At 33.3% G+C, this 17,248-nt stretch overlaps 1 protein-coding gene across 1 annotated transcript in view; it reads left to right on the top strand.

Annotated features, from left to right (window-relative positions):
• nomo (nodal modulator) overlaps positions 1-17,248 on the top strand; it is a 44,028-nt gene that overhangs the window by 25,224 nt on the left and 1,556 nt on the right. The window contains exons 19-29 of the mRNA XM_002662315.5: positions 628-828; positions 951-1,033; positions 3,130-3,289; positions 3,434-3,560; positions 3,642-3,755; positions 4,630-4,757; positions 5,151-5,292; positions 8,407-8,490; positions 8,589-8,699; positions 9,169-9,270; positions 12,240-12,359. Of these exons, the coding sequence (XP_002662361.1) occupies positions 628-828; positions 951-1,033; positions 3,130-3,289; positions 3,434-3,560; positions 3,642-3,755; positions 4,630-4,757; positions 5,151-5,292; positions 8,407-8,490; positions 8,589-8,699; positions 9,169-9,270; positions 12,240-12,359 (1,372 nt within the window). The remainder of the gene's footprint in view (positions 1-627; positions 829-950; positions 1,034-3,129; positions 3,290-3,433; positions 3,561-3,641; positions 3,756-4,629; positions 4,758-5,150; positions 5,293-8,406; positions 8,491-8,588; positions 8,700-9,168; positions 9,271-12,239; positions 12,360-17,248) is intronic.

Below are 17,248 nucleotides of genomic sequence, written 5' to 3'. Positions count from 1 at the left end.
TAGAATGATGTCAATTGAAGCATTCTGTCATACACCTCGCCCACAATTGGTATCCCTTTGGCAGTGGAAAAACACAAACCTGATAAAGGTTACCCGTATCAAACTGTACCACTCAGTGGAAACGGGCCATTACTTACATGTACTTTGAGAGAAGTTATGTGTTATAAATCCAGCAGCTTTAATACATCCACTGCAGTGCACGAGGCTGCAGCTTTTCACATTTTTAACAGATGTGTTGCCATGAAAAATAAAAATAGAAGTGATGTGTTCAAAATAATAGTCACATTAAACAAAACTCAGACAGAGGGGTCAGCTGAAGTATTTAAAACTTTCATGTGAAAGGCTTAAATTAACTGCGGCCGAACAGGGTCAACTTCCCTTTACAATGAAAAGCACTTTGGAACTATTCTCCAGCAAGTCCTATGTTGTGACTTCCTTATCCTGAGTAAAGTGCTTTGATGGATGTAATATCACTCTCACCATTGTGTGTTCATGCTTATGTTTGCATATGAGGAGTTCCGCCCTTTATAACATCAGCTAGTTTTGAATTTAGAAGCAAGTAAGATTTTTAATGAGAATCCTACTCATTAACATTGTAAATAACTTTGCTGGCTGTTATTTTGGCAGATCCTCTATTGAGAGTGAGCCTGCTTTGGTTCTGGGACCTCTACGCTCAAATGAGGAGCAGCGAAGGGAGCAGCAACTTCTGGAAATAGCTGCCCGTAAAAAAGAGAGAGGAGAAGCAGGCGATGAGAAGAGCCCCCCTGTGGAAGAGAAACCAGAGGAACTTCGTGAGCCTTTTCACTATGAATTCTCCTATTGGGCACGGTAGGATAATAGGAGAAAGCTTGTCATTGTAGAATTGTACATCCAAAGAATTTGTCTCTTCTGTCAAGTGCAATTATTTTTGTGATCTTAACTTTATATATTGGTGGCATGTGCTGTTTTAGGGCTGGGGAGAAGATCACAGTCACACCTTCATCCAAAGAATTTCTGTTTTACCCTCCTGAAGTAGAGGCTACAATCACTGGTGGTGAGAGTGCAAACTTTGTTTTAAAGGAATGAATGAACTCAGTTGGCTTCAACAGTATAGTACCTTATTAGTTCCAGGTTGGATACTCTTTTGCCTTTAGCTCTGCCTTAATTATTTTTGGCCTAGATTTAAGTGTGCCACAGAATGGATGAGTGTGTATAGCTAGGCATAGTTGAATAATAAGACTTCACTACAATGAAGTTACATACTGTGAGCTTCAAACACACTTGTTCCCTCCTCCCTTATGTAACTCCTGTTTTAAACAAAACACCACTGAAGAACAGACAAAGCCATTTCTTTTTAAATTGAACATTTCATACTGAGATAACAGCATTAACAATAATTTAGCAATCATTGTTGATTATTGCAATAATGTTAACTGTAGTTGATCCTTGTACTATTCAAATGTACTACCCTTTTGTTATGTTGATGGTTGTTTTCGCTCCATTGACTTCCGTTATAATGACATTGTTTGATTGCAAAGCCATGACACCATATAATCTTGCATTCTTGATTGTTGGTGGTTTTCCCTATTGGGAAGAGGTATTTTTTACTGTTGATAATTAATTGGCATTATTAACCCTTTAGATGGGCATGTGAAAAAATGTTTGGCTATTATATGGAGCTCTATGGAGTAAACACCAGATTATAATGTGTGTGCATAAACACACTTACTATGTTTACTATATTCTAAGAGCTGAGGGGTTTATTTAGATTTTCTCAGAAATCTCAAGATAAGTGTGCAAAGGTCACACACACATACACACACTTTACTCCATGTAGAAGCTTTTTTTGCACTGCAACAGATAATAAGGCAAGGCAAGTTTATTTATATAGCAAATTACATATACAGGAAAAATGAGACAAGTATAATAAAATAAAAACAAATAATAAAAATGATAAAAAACAGATAAAACAGAATAAAATGTGTTTAACAGGTTATAAAAGAATGAAAAAGAAAAGAAAGACATAATAGTGCGATCTGGCGGATATAGCACAGTGCTCATTCAGTACAGGCAAAGCTAAACAGCTGTTTTCAGTCTTGATTTAAATGTGCCTAATGTTGAAGCACATCTGATCATTTCTGGAATTCCGGGGGGCTTTTTCTCTAAGCTTGATTTATGGAGAAAATTGTGGCCAAATTAAGACTTGAAATCACCCTAGAGTGGATAAAAACATCACTAACAGGGTTAAGTAGTTGCTCCATCTATCTAGCTAAATAACTAAATACAGTAGGCGATGCGGTGGTGCAATAGGTAGTTCTGTCGCCTCACAGCAAGAAGGTAGCTGGTTCGAGCCTTGGCTGGGTCAGTTGGAATTTCTGTGTGGAGTTTGCATGTTCACCCCGTGTTCGCTTGGGTTTCCTCCGGGTGCTCCGGTTTACCACACAATTCAAAGACATGCAGTACAGGTGAATTCATTCATTCATTTTCTTGTTGGCTTAGTCCCTTTATTAATCCGGGGTCCCCACAGTGGAATGAAGTTTTTTACGCAGCGGATGCCCTTCCAGCCGCAACCCATCTGGGAAACATTCACACACACACTCATACACTACGGACAATTTAGCTTACCCAATTCACCTGTACCACATGTCTTTATCATGAGCCGAGGTTCGAACCAGCGACCCAGCGACCTTCTTGCTGTGAGGCGAACGTGCTACCCACTGCGCCACTGCCTCGCCCTAGTACAAGTGAATTGAGTAAGCTAAATTGTGCATGTATGTAAATGAGTGTGTATGGATGTTTCCCAGAGATGGCAGCAAAACATATGCCGGATAGGTTAACGGTTCATTCGGTTGTGACGACCCGAGAATAATAAAAGGACTAAGGTACAAAGAAAATGAATGAATGAATGAATGAGTATTACAGGGTGATAACCTATTTACCCAGATAATTTTATTTATTCTTGCCTGTGTTGTCATCTACATTAAATCTACAAAATACAACTGTAGATACATCTATTTCAAAGTTTTGGTTGTTGCATGCCAAGAAGTTTATTCAACATAAATACATTTTTACTCACTATTCCTATTTGCTCTTAAACATTTTGAAAGGAAATGGCTTGTTTTAACTTTGTTTCTAATGTGTTTCTCACAGAAAATTGCCCAGGTCGATTGGTGGAGATTACAGGCCGGGCAGGACTGTTCCTCACAGGGCAGGTGGCTCCTACATTAGAGGGTGTGGAAATCACTATAAAGGAGAGCAAAGCTACAACACCTCTCATTACAGTTCTCACAGATGAAAATGGAGCCTACAGGTATCTTATTTGTTCAGTGACACACTGCATTCGTTTATTTAATAGCTGTTTAATTGTGTGTAAAATATATTGAGTGAATTCAGCAGTCTGATACAATGTATTAATTCATTAATACAATTCTTAATTGTTTTCTCCATAAATAAGTGTCGGACCCTTACATAGTGACTCTCAGTATGACATCAGTGCGAGTAAAGAGGGCTTCGTCCTGACTCCAGTGGAAGGAAAGACAGGAGACTTCAAGGCTTTTGCATTGGCAGGTGTCACTTTTGAGGTCAGTCACGTTAATATCATAATTTAAGTTGGGCTGTCACATTTGATCAGTTATTTATTAATCCATTTTCTTCTCTTTCAGATAAAGGCAGAGGATGGCGTTCCTCTGTCTGGGGTTCTGCTGTCTCTCAGTGGAGCAAGCTTCCGCTCAAATCTGCTCACTCAGGACACTGGACTCCTCACATTCAACAACCTGGTACAGTCGTCACAATCATTTTGTAATTTAGTTTTTTTGATGCTTTAAAAAAGGGGTGTCCATACCCTGTCCTGGAGGGCCGGTGTCCTCAGATTTTAGCTCTAACTTGCCTCAACACACCTGCAAGGATGTTTCTAGAAAGCCTAGTAAGTGCTTGATTAGCTAGCCCCAGGTGTGACTGATTGGGGTTGGAACTAAACTTTGCAGGACACCAGCCCTCCAGGGCAGAGTTTGGGTACCCTTTCTCTAAAACTTCCATATAATGTCAATGTTTAAAAGTTTTTTTGATGCTACTTTACTATAAGGTTGTATTAGTTAACGTTAATTAATGCTTTAGTTAACATGAATTAACAGTGAGCAACACATTTGTTAAGCATAACTTAATCTTCTTTGATGTTAACTGAACATATGTTAGTTAATGCATTAGTTAGCATGATCTAATTGTGAGCAATATGATATCTCTGTTAATGCTAAATTCCTCATATTTGTTGAACTCATTCTCTCTATATTAACAGCTTAATTAGTTAATGTTTAGTTGCACATACAGTAATGCATTTATCCATGGATAAGATAACAATGACATTTGCTTTATGCAGCAATACTAAATGTTATGTAAACTAAACATATATTGACGTGTTAATTAATAAATAAGGTAACATGCATCAACAAATGTCACATCAAAAAAAAAGATTGTAATGCTGAATTAAGTTGCTGTTCACCATTAGTTTATGTTAATATTTTAATTTACTCATTAATATCTGTTTAGTCTATTTTGCATAAAATTAAATATTTCCTAATAAATATTATCATATTTGTTAAAAGGAAATGCATTAGTAAGATTCTTATAACTTGCTATATCTACTCACCATTTCAGAGTCCTGGCCAGTACTATTTCAAGCCCATGATGAAAGAGTTCCGCTTTGAGCCCTCAGCACAGATGATAACTGTAGAAGAAGGACAAGTACTGCATATTCCCATCACTGGCTTCAAAACAGCCTACAGGTCAGTATGCAAAAAGAAAACAAATGCGAAGATCTTTATTTTATTTTTGAAAGAACCATTTTTTAAAATTATTTTAAAAGTATATATTTTTTTGTTTAAATATAAGTATAATAATTATAAGGCAATAATAGTATTAAATAAGCCATTACTCAGCATTCAGTTGTCTTCAAAAAACGTTCTTTATGTGACAAGTTGGCTCTCAAGTAGCATCTTATTGTCAGCATTTAAAACAGTTGTTCTACTTGATAAACTTGTGAATAAAAAAGAAAGTTCAAAAGATTATTATTGAAAATATATAAATCTTTAAAAAAAATCCTTTGTGACTCTTTTGATCAAAATATGCCCTGTCTGTCATGAAATCAATTTTCCATTGTGTGTTTTGCTGTCTTTTAGCTGCTATGGAACAGTGCAGTCGATAGGTGGCGATGCGGAGCAGGGTGTTGCAGTGGAGGCAGTGGGGCAGAGCGAGTGTGGCATGTACAGTGAAGACACTGTTACTGATGAAGAGGGACGCTTTAGACTCAGAGGCTTACGGGTGAGACTTCATTGAGGAAACTCTTCAGAAATTCTCAGATACAGTAATTTCTGGGAAGTGTTTTCGATTTGTTTTAAAGAAGGCTCTTCTCACCAAAGCTTCTTATGTTTGATAAAAGATAAAGAATAAACCGTAATAATTAGGGGTGCTCCAATCAGGATTTTTTAGCCAATACCGAGTACCGATACCTTGTCATGGTGATCAGCCGATATGAGTACCGATTTTGATGCTTCTAGCTTTATAATGCATAAAGCACATTTTCCCTCCAAGTATGATACTTGCAGTAAGTAGAGAGATCTTTCCTTACATAAGAGAATAAATAAAGGATGTTGCATATAGTCCCTTAAACATGTCTCTTATAACAGTTTAGTTTGGACATGTAATGATTAGAAGCAACTTTACAGAAAATAATAGATAAAACATAAAAAAATGGTATGAAAAATTACCCACAAAACAATTTAGAAACGTTCCAAATGATGGAAGAAGAATTTAACATTTCTCAATGAAGAAAGTTTGGAGTATTTAATGCATAAGTAGTTTAAATGCACACTTATAAATACATATTTGTTTATTGCAATAAGTCTATTACAAAAAGGTATATTATTAAATATTAAAGTTTAAAAAATATAATTTTTTTGATCAAAATTTTTAGCCAGGTTTTAGTGAACTTGCAGTATTGTCACAGAACTTTCAATTCTTAAATGTAAAAAGACCTAAATACATGCAGCTCTGGATAGCCTCATAGCAGCTCGATGAGAGAGACAGGGATGTGCACTCAAGATATCTTTACTGTGCTGTTCATTTAACCTAACAAATGTAATCACTGTGCCTCTCACGATCTGTTCTCTTGCTAATTCACAATTTGCTAATTCATATATCTTTAATATATAAATATTAAAGAAACGTATTGTTAAACAGGTTATAGATTTTTGTGGCATTTTTACAGTTGAGTTTTCTATTGAAGATACAGTAATTATTTTACAGTGTGTCTAATTTAATATATACCTGTTTTCACAATTTACCCCAGTCTTCAGTAGCATGTGATACTTCAGAAATCATTATAATATGCTGACAATATTCATGATTTTTGGCATATTTTGTCTAATTCACGGGCATCAATGAGCTGCTAGTGCAGAGCTTATATGGTTGTATAAGACCATAGGGGAGATCTCTCTGTTTGTGTCATAACAGCTCAAAACACTGGATATGCATTGTCTGCAGCAAAGAGAACATCACTCGCAGAAGTCACACCAATATATTGCATAAACAGAGGCTGCACCACACCTCTACGTATTTTACCTACTGTGTTGAGACAGCAGCGATCAATCCCACCGCCACACATCATTTACCTCATCTCGTGCTGTAGTGCTGCTGACAAATGCACATGCATTTTGCTCTGTGTGGTAACCTGTAAATGAACACCTGCGATTGGTTCATGAGATCGGCCCGATTGGCGAGTACCAATCCAGTGCTAAAATGTAATTATCGGCTGATGCAGATCGATCAAAGCATCCCTAGTAATAATATACAAGTTTAAAATATACCTACACTGTAAAAAAAAGTGGCAGCTGTGGTTCCCAGATCTTTATTGTTACAAATACTGTAGAAACCATAAAATATTTTTTTTCTATTTTGCTTTAAACTACTGTATTTTATTAATTTAAAATTTTACTCTAGTGTTTTGAAATATGAACATGTACACGTCATACATTTGTTATACTGACAATATCACAACCATAATCATCCAAAGCTCGTCACAAACAAGTTTTCCCACGAGCAGAGAAACGTACTAATAGAAGATGATCAATGTCATTCAACTAATAAACCCCATCATGATAACATGCATGACATTAAAGTAATGCAATCAACATTAGATGTAACATAAAACTCACTGATGAGAAAATACCTAAAAAGAGAATAACTAAATAGAATCATTGTCAGCAGAAAGATGCAGGGAATATATATATTAGAGAAACATATTGTTAACCAGGTTATGGATTTTTATTGTGGCTTGAATAGTTTATTAATCATTTACTAACTCATTTTTTTTAATTTACCATTGAAGTTACTTTAATTCTTTTACAGTATATACAGTATCTAATATAATATATACCTGTTTTCATGTCATTTATTTCTGTGATTGACTGTTTAATTTACTCCAGTCTTCAGTATTGTAATTCTTCAGAAATCATTATAATATGCTGATTTGCTGCTCTATCATAATCAGTTATTATTAATACTCAATCATTAATAATGATTTTTAGAACTCGTTTTTTAAGAAAAAAAATTCTTACTTCATAGTTTTTATCATAATGACCGCATTTTTTGCTATATTGTAAATGTCTTTGATGAATTAAAGTAAATGATAACACTTTACAATAAGGTTGTGTTAGTTGATGTTTGTGTAGCTGGAAGGACATTCACCACATAAAAAAAAAAAAAACATATGCCAGAGTAATTGGAAGTTCATTCCGCAGTGACAAGCCCTAATAAATCAGGGACTAAGCCAAAGGATAGTAAGTGAATGATTGTATTTTCTAAAATGAAACAATACATTTATTACAGTATTTCTTCATTTTTGTTAATATTAATTAATAGAAATAATGTTGTCCATTGTTAACTCATTGTGTATTAACTAATCTTAACATGCATGAATTTGTATTTTAATAATGCATTAGTAAATGATTAACTATGATCTATAAATGCTATTGTTCATTATTAGTTTACGTTTATAAATGTATTTATTGATGCAACCTTATTGTAAAGTGTTACCAAGCAAATAAAGGTAACTTGCACTTTTCAAATAGATATGAAACAGCACAACAATTTTTACCACTGAAAATAATAGTAATAATGTTTCTTTAGCAGCAGGACATAATTTTAGAATGATTTTTGAAGGATCATGCTGCTGAAGAAATGAAAATGATGTCTTTTAAACTGCATTCTTTTTATATTGTAATACTTTTTTACAATTGTACTGCATTTTGATCAATGAAAGTACAGCCTTGGTGAACAGAAAGTCTTCTTTGAAAGGAAAAAGCTACCGATCTAAAGCATTTTTTTGGTAGTCTACATGATTTTGAACAAATTTTGCCGTCTGATGTTTGTTGCCAGCCTGGTTGTAACTACAACATTCAGCTGAGAGGAGAGGGAAATGATCACATAGAGAGAGCATTGCCACCACACAAGACAATTGAGGTGAGCGTTCACATTTATACAGTATTCATCTTAGTTTTGGTTTAAACCTCATATTTAAAGTTTTTATTTATGTGTAAATATTTTTGGGATTCTTTTAGGTCGGCAACACCGATATTGATGGAATCAACATAATCGCCTTTAGACAGATCAATCAATTTGATCTGAGTGGAAATGTCATCACTTCCCCTGAGCATCTTCCCACTCTATGGGTAAGTGCAATACAACTTGAGGAGTTCAGATGCAAAAACCTCTAAGTGTCATCTAAAATGTTCTTCTAAACTGAGCATTTTTTACAAGCTCCTGTGTATAGGTTCAGTATTTTCACTGTTATGGCAAAGAATAATTTATTTTCATTGCCTTTAAAAGTGAAATAACTGAAAATGATTTAAGTGTAATATCTAAACATAAACATAAAGAGGCTGAGAAAAATGCTTATTCTAGACATGTCTCTCAGTGGAGCAAACTTCCGCTCAAACCTGCTCAGTCAGGACACTGGACCCCTCACATTCAACAATCTGGTACTGTCTTTACAATCATTTGGTTATTTTATTTTTGTTTTTTTGATGCTCTTTGACCACTTTCAGAGGTTTTTGCATCTGATGTCTTTTCTTGAATACTCTTTTAAAGTAGGTTCTTCTTTTTGATGGAAGCTTGACATTGTTGTTTCTCTCTTTAAAGGTAAAGCTCTACAAAAGTGATAATCTTGACAATCCCTTCCAGAGTGTGTCTCTTGGCCAGTCCCTGTTCTTCCACTTTCAACCTCTGCCACGTGACGGAGAGGTAGCACTATGCTAATTACATTTACATTAAATTCTGTACTAGTAAATAATAGTAAAGTGAGGATCGTGTGACAGTGAGGGAGGGGCGGGTTGCTTGGTGATTTCCAAAAGTCAAATACATTTTATTAAACTATTAGAATCACCATATTTTATCTATAACCTACAGAAGATAAAAAATATTAGTAGTAATGTTAAAAGAACAACAACATGCAAACAAATAAAAAGCCATGAGCCTTTCGTTGGATTGCGACCCCTGCTGCGACCATTTATTTTAGAAACCATGGTATTTCATATATATATATATTTTTTTTCATTTACAAATACTTTTATCAGGAAAACATAAACTGACTAAAATGCAACTCATTAATCATGTTTCAGATCATTTTATTTGAAATAAATGCTATTAATTTTAACTTTCTATTCATCCCAATTTAATAAAAAGCTAAATGTATTCATTACTGATAATAGTAAACTCATTTTTATTGATCGAGAACTGGGAATAATCAACGTAACGATATTTGTCTGCTGTTAAAACACTGACTGAACGAATACATGATGCCAAAACTAATAATGAAAAGGAAGTAATGCTACCATTTGAATTTGATCAGAGGTATAATCCGTTCATTTGCCAGCAGTGTGCATTCATTCCTCCGCAAAACCCAATTTCACCTGAAAATCAGTCAAAACTTGTAACGTGATTTTTGTTAAATTCATTAGAGTGTTTTGGATTTATTCATTTTATAAAAGCACTCACAGACAGATTAGAACATGTAAAAGCATCTTTTAGCTCAAGGTCCGCACCTAAATGGTCAAATACATTCAAAAATGTTTTGCTTGGTGATTATTAAAAAAATGGTAAAACTTTAGAGTAACTACACACTATGAATCATTTATGAAGCATTAGCAAATAGTTCATTCATCATCTGTTAGGCATTAACTGTACATTTAATAGATGTTAGTCAGCCGTTTATAAAGACAGCTACAAAAGCTCTATTCTTGACTTATACTCACATTTATAATGTGCTTAATGATTGTATTTTCATACTTTAATGATTAGTTTTTCATTACTAAATTATGTATTGGATCATTTAGAAACTAGTTATTTAAGAGAAGCTGCTGGTTTTTAAAGATCATTCAGAATGAGTTAGTAAATTATTAATAAACTATTCAAATGAACATTTATATATCTTATTATTCACCCATGTACTAATAGTTAATTTTTATGTAAATAAATTCTTTATTAAGTCATGCTTCATGCAGTTTTGTGACCTAGTCTAAAGTGAGCACTAGTTATGCTTTATAAATCCCAAATAAATGACAATTAAAGGCTCAGTCATATTTCAAAGAGAAAAAACGGAAAATAAATGACTTATTTCTAATCATTTTAAGATACACAATTAAAAATGTATCAAATAAAAAATAAATCTCTGCAATCTTAACTAAAATAAAATTACTGTGCAGTTTAAACATCGCTAAATAACACTGAAATGTATCATGATATATTGTTAATGTAATATATTGTTGTTGTTTTATCCAATTTTATTTCATTGTGTTTATTCTAAATGTATTTTTAGAAATACATGTTCATTTGATACTAATAACCTTTAATTGCCATTTATAAGGAATTTATAAAGCATAAATAGTCTTTACTTTAGATTAAGGTCACATAATTTGAGTTAATAAAGCATTAATTAACATGCATAGTAACCATAACTGTATAACTGAATAATAAGATCTATAAATATTGAATAGTTTATTAATCATTTACTAACTCATTTTAACTGATTCAGAAAGCCACTGACTACTCTTAAATACAAATGGTTTGTAAATAATTCAATACTGAATTTAATAATGAACAATTAAAAAGTATTCAAGTATTAAAACAATCATTGAACACATCATAAAAGTACTTATAAGTCAAGAACACAGTATTTGTTTCTGTCTTTATAAACTGCTTACTAACGTCTGTTAATGTAGAGTTAATGCTTACTGATAATAAATGAACTATTTGCTAATGCTTTAAAAAATGAGTCATTGTGTGTAGTTATTATAAAGAATTACCAATAAAATTACTCATAAAAAAATTCACTTATGGTCATGTTAAATAATATTGACCAAAATAATTAAGATTTTTCCGCAAAAATTTATCAGAGCTACTTTTATAGCAATCTGTGTCAACATTTTTACTCAACTTAAATTCTAAGATTGTTTGTCTGTTGGTTTAAGAATCATGTTGATTCATTAAAATGAAGGCAAATGCCACTAAAAGATTCAGATTGGGTTCTGTATATTATGCAGGACTTTAAATAACTCTATATTTGTTTGGTACACAACATGCATACTGAACGGAAAAAACTCTAACAAAAAAAGTGGTCACTTTATTTTGAGGGTCTGTTTTTTGAATTTAAGTCACATTGCATCTACATGCCAACTAATTCTCATTAGATTTTAAGTCAGGGCTGCTCAATCCTGTTCCTGGAGATCTACCTTCCTGCAAAACACAGCTCTTACCCTGATCAAACACACCTGAACCAATTTATTAGGACCTGAACAGCACTTGATAATTACAGGCAGGTGTGTTTGAAATGGGTAGAAACTGAAATCTACAGGAAGGTAGATCTCCAGGAACAGGGTTGAGCATACCTGTTTTAAGTTGACTGTTAGGTTGGGGTTAGGGTTAGTATAAGTTGTCATGTACTTGCAAAGTTTCTTATAGTCAGTTAAATGTGAGTTGACATCAACAGATATTAAGCAGACTGTCTACTAATACTCAAATAGACCATCAAAATAAAGTGTTAGCAAAATGTTCATGTACCTTTTACACCTCTAATAAACGAGTTTAATAATTATAATTATAATTATAATTTTATGCTGAAGAAATGATTTTTCTCAATATTCATATTAATATATCAGTAGTTGTTGCTTATTAATAAATTAATGTCATTAATTGAATTTAATTGTCTCCTTTAGAGCTATGTGCTGATGTTGGACACATCCCTCTCTCGCTCCCAGTATGACTTCAAACTGCCACAGGTCTCCTTCACATCTTCTGGTTACCACAAACACGTAACACTAACATTTAACCCTAAGGTAAGAACTTGTCCACACAAAGCAGTGCACACAGTATATTTTATGTTTTTTTCCAATAATAGAGAAGTGATGGCCAGTAGGATTTCTGTAAATATAATTAGTAGGTAATGTAATTAGAAAACTTTTCTGCAAAAAGAGTAAAGGGATTGCTTTTCATCTTTATGTAATTACAGTTACTTATTCTAAACTATTCAAGGAGAGTAAGATAATGGAAAAATATTTTGCAGAATAGTTATATTTTTGAGCTAAAGAAGGTTACATTTATCAAGCAATGAAATTGAGTCAGAAATGAATGACAGTACATGGTATTTATGAAATATGATGTCATTACTTTTGTGTGGGTGTGTGGCACTAAACAAACTATTGCAACCATCTACATCCGTCGTAACTGCCTTTGAGAATGTAGAAAGCCTAGATTGATGTATTCTCTTTTTTTAATTAAGCTAAAAAGTGCTACTTGGCTCAAATGTAAAGAATTAAGAGTTTTAGTGTTTATGCATTTACTGTATATTTATAGAGCTTTTAAATAGTATCGAGTAAACTAATTAAATACTTATTGAGCAATTAAAAAACTATTTAAATAGAACTTTAATGATTTGATCATTAATTACTTTTTGAAGTAAATTACCCAACACTGCTATAGTTGAAAAAAAGCTTGTCCTGTCAGACACTGGACAGATATAAGGGCTGTAACGATACACGATATGAAATCGAAATCGCGACACTCAGATCTACGATCCTGTGTCGCGGTGTAATAAGGGAGAATCGCGACACACCCCGTACCTTTCCAATAACGTCACGCATGCCTGCAAAAGTTGAGCTAGTTGAAGAAGAACGTGAGGAAACAATTTTTTTCCGCTCGACATTACGAGCACTGCTCCGTTTAAGCCCTCGCAATAAGCGTTTAGCCGGGAGACCTTGCACGGAGCTCTTAGTAGGGACCGTCTGAATGTGTCAGGAATATCAAAAACAAAACCAACTTAACCCCGCTTGACAACAGACAACGGCAGAAACATTACCAGTGCTGTCAAAGCATTGTTGTTAATGTGGCTGCGCAGAGAGGGATGGGCGTTCCCCAGATGCCCCGACTCCTCTGCAGAGGAAACTTTTCTGTAACCGTGTGCGCTTTCTGGTTAACCCTTTGGGAGTTATGTTACATGCTGACTGACAGGTGCGTGATGCGTGAGGCCAGGAAACAGGACGAAGCTTTCAGTTAAGATGAACACAGTTTCTATAGTTATACTTTATTTAGAGATAAAGGTATATGACTCTGATTATAATCGCTCTATCTTGCTGGAGTTTATAGCCGTTTCGCTTTACTTCAGGACGCATTAATGCCGCTCTGAAGGTCTAATCGCTGTTTTAAGTTATCCAGAGCTGTATGAATGTACAAATCTCGAATATCACAATAGTATTAAATATTACAATTGTAACAACACAGACAGCAACACTTTTGCACAATCGATACCCAGCTGATTCAGTCGTTTCATAAGAGGACCGCGCTTCTTCTCTTCTTTTTTCCTTGTCAACATAAAGGCAGTGAGATGCGCCTTGTTTTCGGCTTATAAAGCATGTATGCACATTAATGCAATAGCATATTTAAACAACAAAACTGTTTACAAAAAGTCAACATATGCGCGCGTTGTTGTCGTTGTCTTTTCATCACGCAGCGCGCACTTGACCCGCGAGGGAGAGAGAGGAAACCATCAGGACATATTCTTTAAAATAATGATTTCTATTAAAAATGTAAAAGGTTTTGTGATTATAATAATAACAGCGGGGCATTAAATAAATGCATATTTTCCGTGGAGCGGGCAATTTGAGGAAGTCTGCGATTATTTATTTGATGGAAGAAAAAACATGATTGGAAAAAAACAGCCTATGATGGTTATTTAAAAAAATCAGTCAGTATTTTCGTTTTGTAATATAAATTAATTATTTAAATGAAAATTATTTAGGGCAGTCCTATTTATTTTATTCATTTTATTTAGATTATTCTGCTCTTCTGTGCTAAACACTGCAGGTGCGTGAAGATGCTCTGTTGTTCTGTTCTGTTATTAATATGCTAGCATTTAAAAATAAATCAGTAGCCTATTTTAAAATGCAATATTTAATTTGTTTAATATAAAATTAATAGTAATCTGACCAGTTGACCGTTAATAACCGATTAATGAGCGGCGGTTGTCCTTAGCAAAATTAACCGAAATGAGCATCCCTAGACTTTTTCTATGTAAGAGAACTTGATTGAAAAAGAATTTTCACCATGCTTGAACCATCTAAACAATGGAGTTTAGTTCTGTTTGGTTTTTCAACAGTATTTTGTTACAAAGAACACAAAAGTGATATAGCTTTGGCTATTTATTTATTTTATATAGGGCTATTTATATTGGTAATAATTTGCATAGTTAATATTGTTCTTTGACGTTTAGTTTATAAAGATTTTTCAAATGGTATTTAATAAAAAATAGTTTTAAAAATCTTTTTTTTTCCCACCACACACAAAACAAAAATCGTGATACGAACCGAATCGTGGGTCAAAAATCGTGATACGAACCGAATCGTGGGTTTGGTGTATCGTTACAGCCCTAACAGATATGCATGCTGTTTACTTTAAAGCGTTTGTAATGTGTTTTCCTCAAATTCTGCATGTAATTACATTAGTGTTAGAAGAGAGTTAATAGAATTGATTTTTTTTTAGTTTTTAGTCATGTGACCTGTTCGTAGACCCAGAGGGCAAAACAATGGGTCGTAATGGCAGCTTACACTGGGATCTCCATAGAAACGCAGCATAAGCTGGTCACATTTCCTTCTGTTTCAGGCTACAAATATATGGATCACATGTATGATACAAACACAAAATTGAATCCAAATTTACTTGCAATCCATCATTAAAAGCCATCAGGTCTCTGCCAGAGCTTGGTGATGTTTACATGTCTATCTCATGTAATGAAGAATCCTTTAGCGTTTCAGTCGTTGGTGACGGCAGTAAAGAAACCGTGTGTCTGATATACAGTATTTAATTCTAATTTTGTTTCTTTTGTTTGGATTAATATTTGCTCGTAGAGGAAATTAACTTCTGCTACTTACACTTTGACTTACACTTTGCATTTTCATTTATACTTTATAGCTGCACTTAACAGCAAATTAGAATAGATGCTGTAAAAAAACTAACAACAAATAGAAAATCGTAGACATCTATATGTACTTTAGATTGGGATTTGTCTATAATCACTCAGTTTGCGACTTGGCAGGTACAGCCAGGAGACAGCGCTGTTTTGGCCGCCAGGGGGGGGTGTTTCCCTAATGTTGTGACGTCACGTGAAAACTGTCAATAGTGACTAAAATAGTTATTTTGTATGTATGAATTTGCTTAGAAAGTTTGGTTCGACCTGTATCATTTAAACACTCCTCCTATTTTTTGCTCAATCTTTTAGTTTAAAAGAAATTGTTTGCTATTACTCAGATTCTGCACATAAATCTAAATAATTTATCTTCAACTTTTTTTATCTCGGTTGGAAATTTTTTTAAACATAAATAAAAATGCATGGCTTTAATCCCTACTTTTCAACATTTTCTGATTGGAGTTGACTCGCTGCTTAAATCCTTCCACATGTGTAATAGCAAAAATGACTGATTTATTTTATTTTATCTTTGCTATGATGACAGTAAATAATATTTTACTAGATATTTTTCAAGACACTTCTAAACAGCTTAAAGTGACATTTAAATGCTTAACTAGGTTAATTAGGTTAACTAAGCAGGTTAGGGTAATTGGACAAGTTATTGTATAACGATGGTTTGTTCTTTAGATTATTGAAAAAATATATAGCTTACAGGGGCTAATCATTTTGACCTTAAAATGGTTTTTAAAAAATTAAAAACGGCTTTTATTCTAGCCGAAATAAAACAAAGAAATCTTTCTCCAGAAGGGAAAATATTATCAGACATACTGTGAAAATTTCCTTGCTAAACATTCCTTGCTCTGTTAAACATAATTTTGGAAATATTAAAATAATTAATAATAATAAAGGGGGGCTAACACTTCTGACTTCAACTATATATATATACATACATACATACATACATATGCATACATACATACATACATACATACATACATACATACATACATACACACACATATATATTGTTTTGTGAGTCTGTTTTCTTTCAGCAGCTCATTTAGCTTGTATTTTCCCTCTTTTGTATCTCTCTTTTATTGATCTCCTGACTGGGCTGTAGATTTTCATTCTTGAATTAGAATAAAGTCATTAACAAAAGGTTATATACATAAATGTAAATTTTCAAACCAAAAACGTTTCTTTAATCAATTTTGCTTACTGAAATGCAGTATTACTTTAAAGCTATTTCTAGGTCTTTTACTAAAAAGGCTTTAAAAACAACTGAAATTTGAAACTGAAACTTATATAATCTTTTTTTTTAATGTATGATGTATATACCCCTTCTGTTTGTTTGTTTTTCTGTTGTTTTTTCCGTTTTTTTTTTTTCTTCTTTTTTTCTTTATAATGTACAGTGATTGTATATTCTCACTTTTCTCACATAATGAAAAATTAAATAAATAAATAAATATAATAAAGTCACCACTAAAAAGATGGTCTACAAGCATCAAAACAAGAGATATGTAGTACAGCTTTATGGTAAGCAGTTTTTCTGTTGCATTTTTAATACATTTTTATTTCTAGTTATTTTGCAAGATACTATAGTATTCAGCCTAATTGCAATTTAAAGATGTAACTAAGTTAATTGAGTTAACTAAGCTAAGCAAGTTAGTTTAATTAGGCAAGTCATGGGACACCAGTTGTTTATACTGTAGCCAATAAATGTTTACAAAAAATCCTAATTCTTATAATATTGAAAAAAGAATCCAG

The sequence above is a fragment of the Danio rerio genome, chromosome 6, assembly GCF_049306965.1.
Source record: "Danio rerio strain Tuebingen ecotype United States chromosome 6, GRCz12tu, whole genome shotgun sequence".
NCBI classification, from domain to species: Eukaryota; Metazoa; Chordata; class Actinopteri; order Cypriniformes; family Danionidae; genus Danio; species Danio rerio.
Note: the sequence above shows the minus strand (reverse complement) of the source record. Positions and strands in the feature narration are given on the sequence as shown.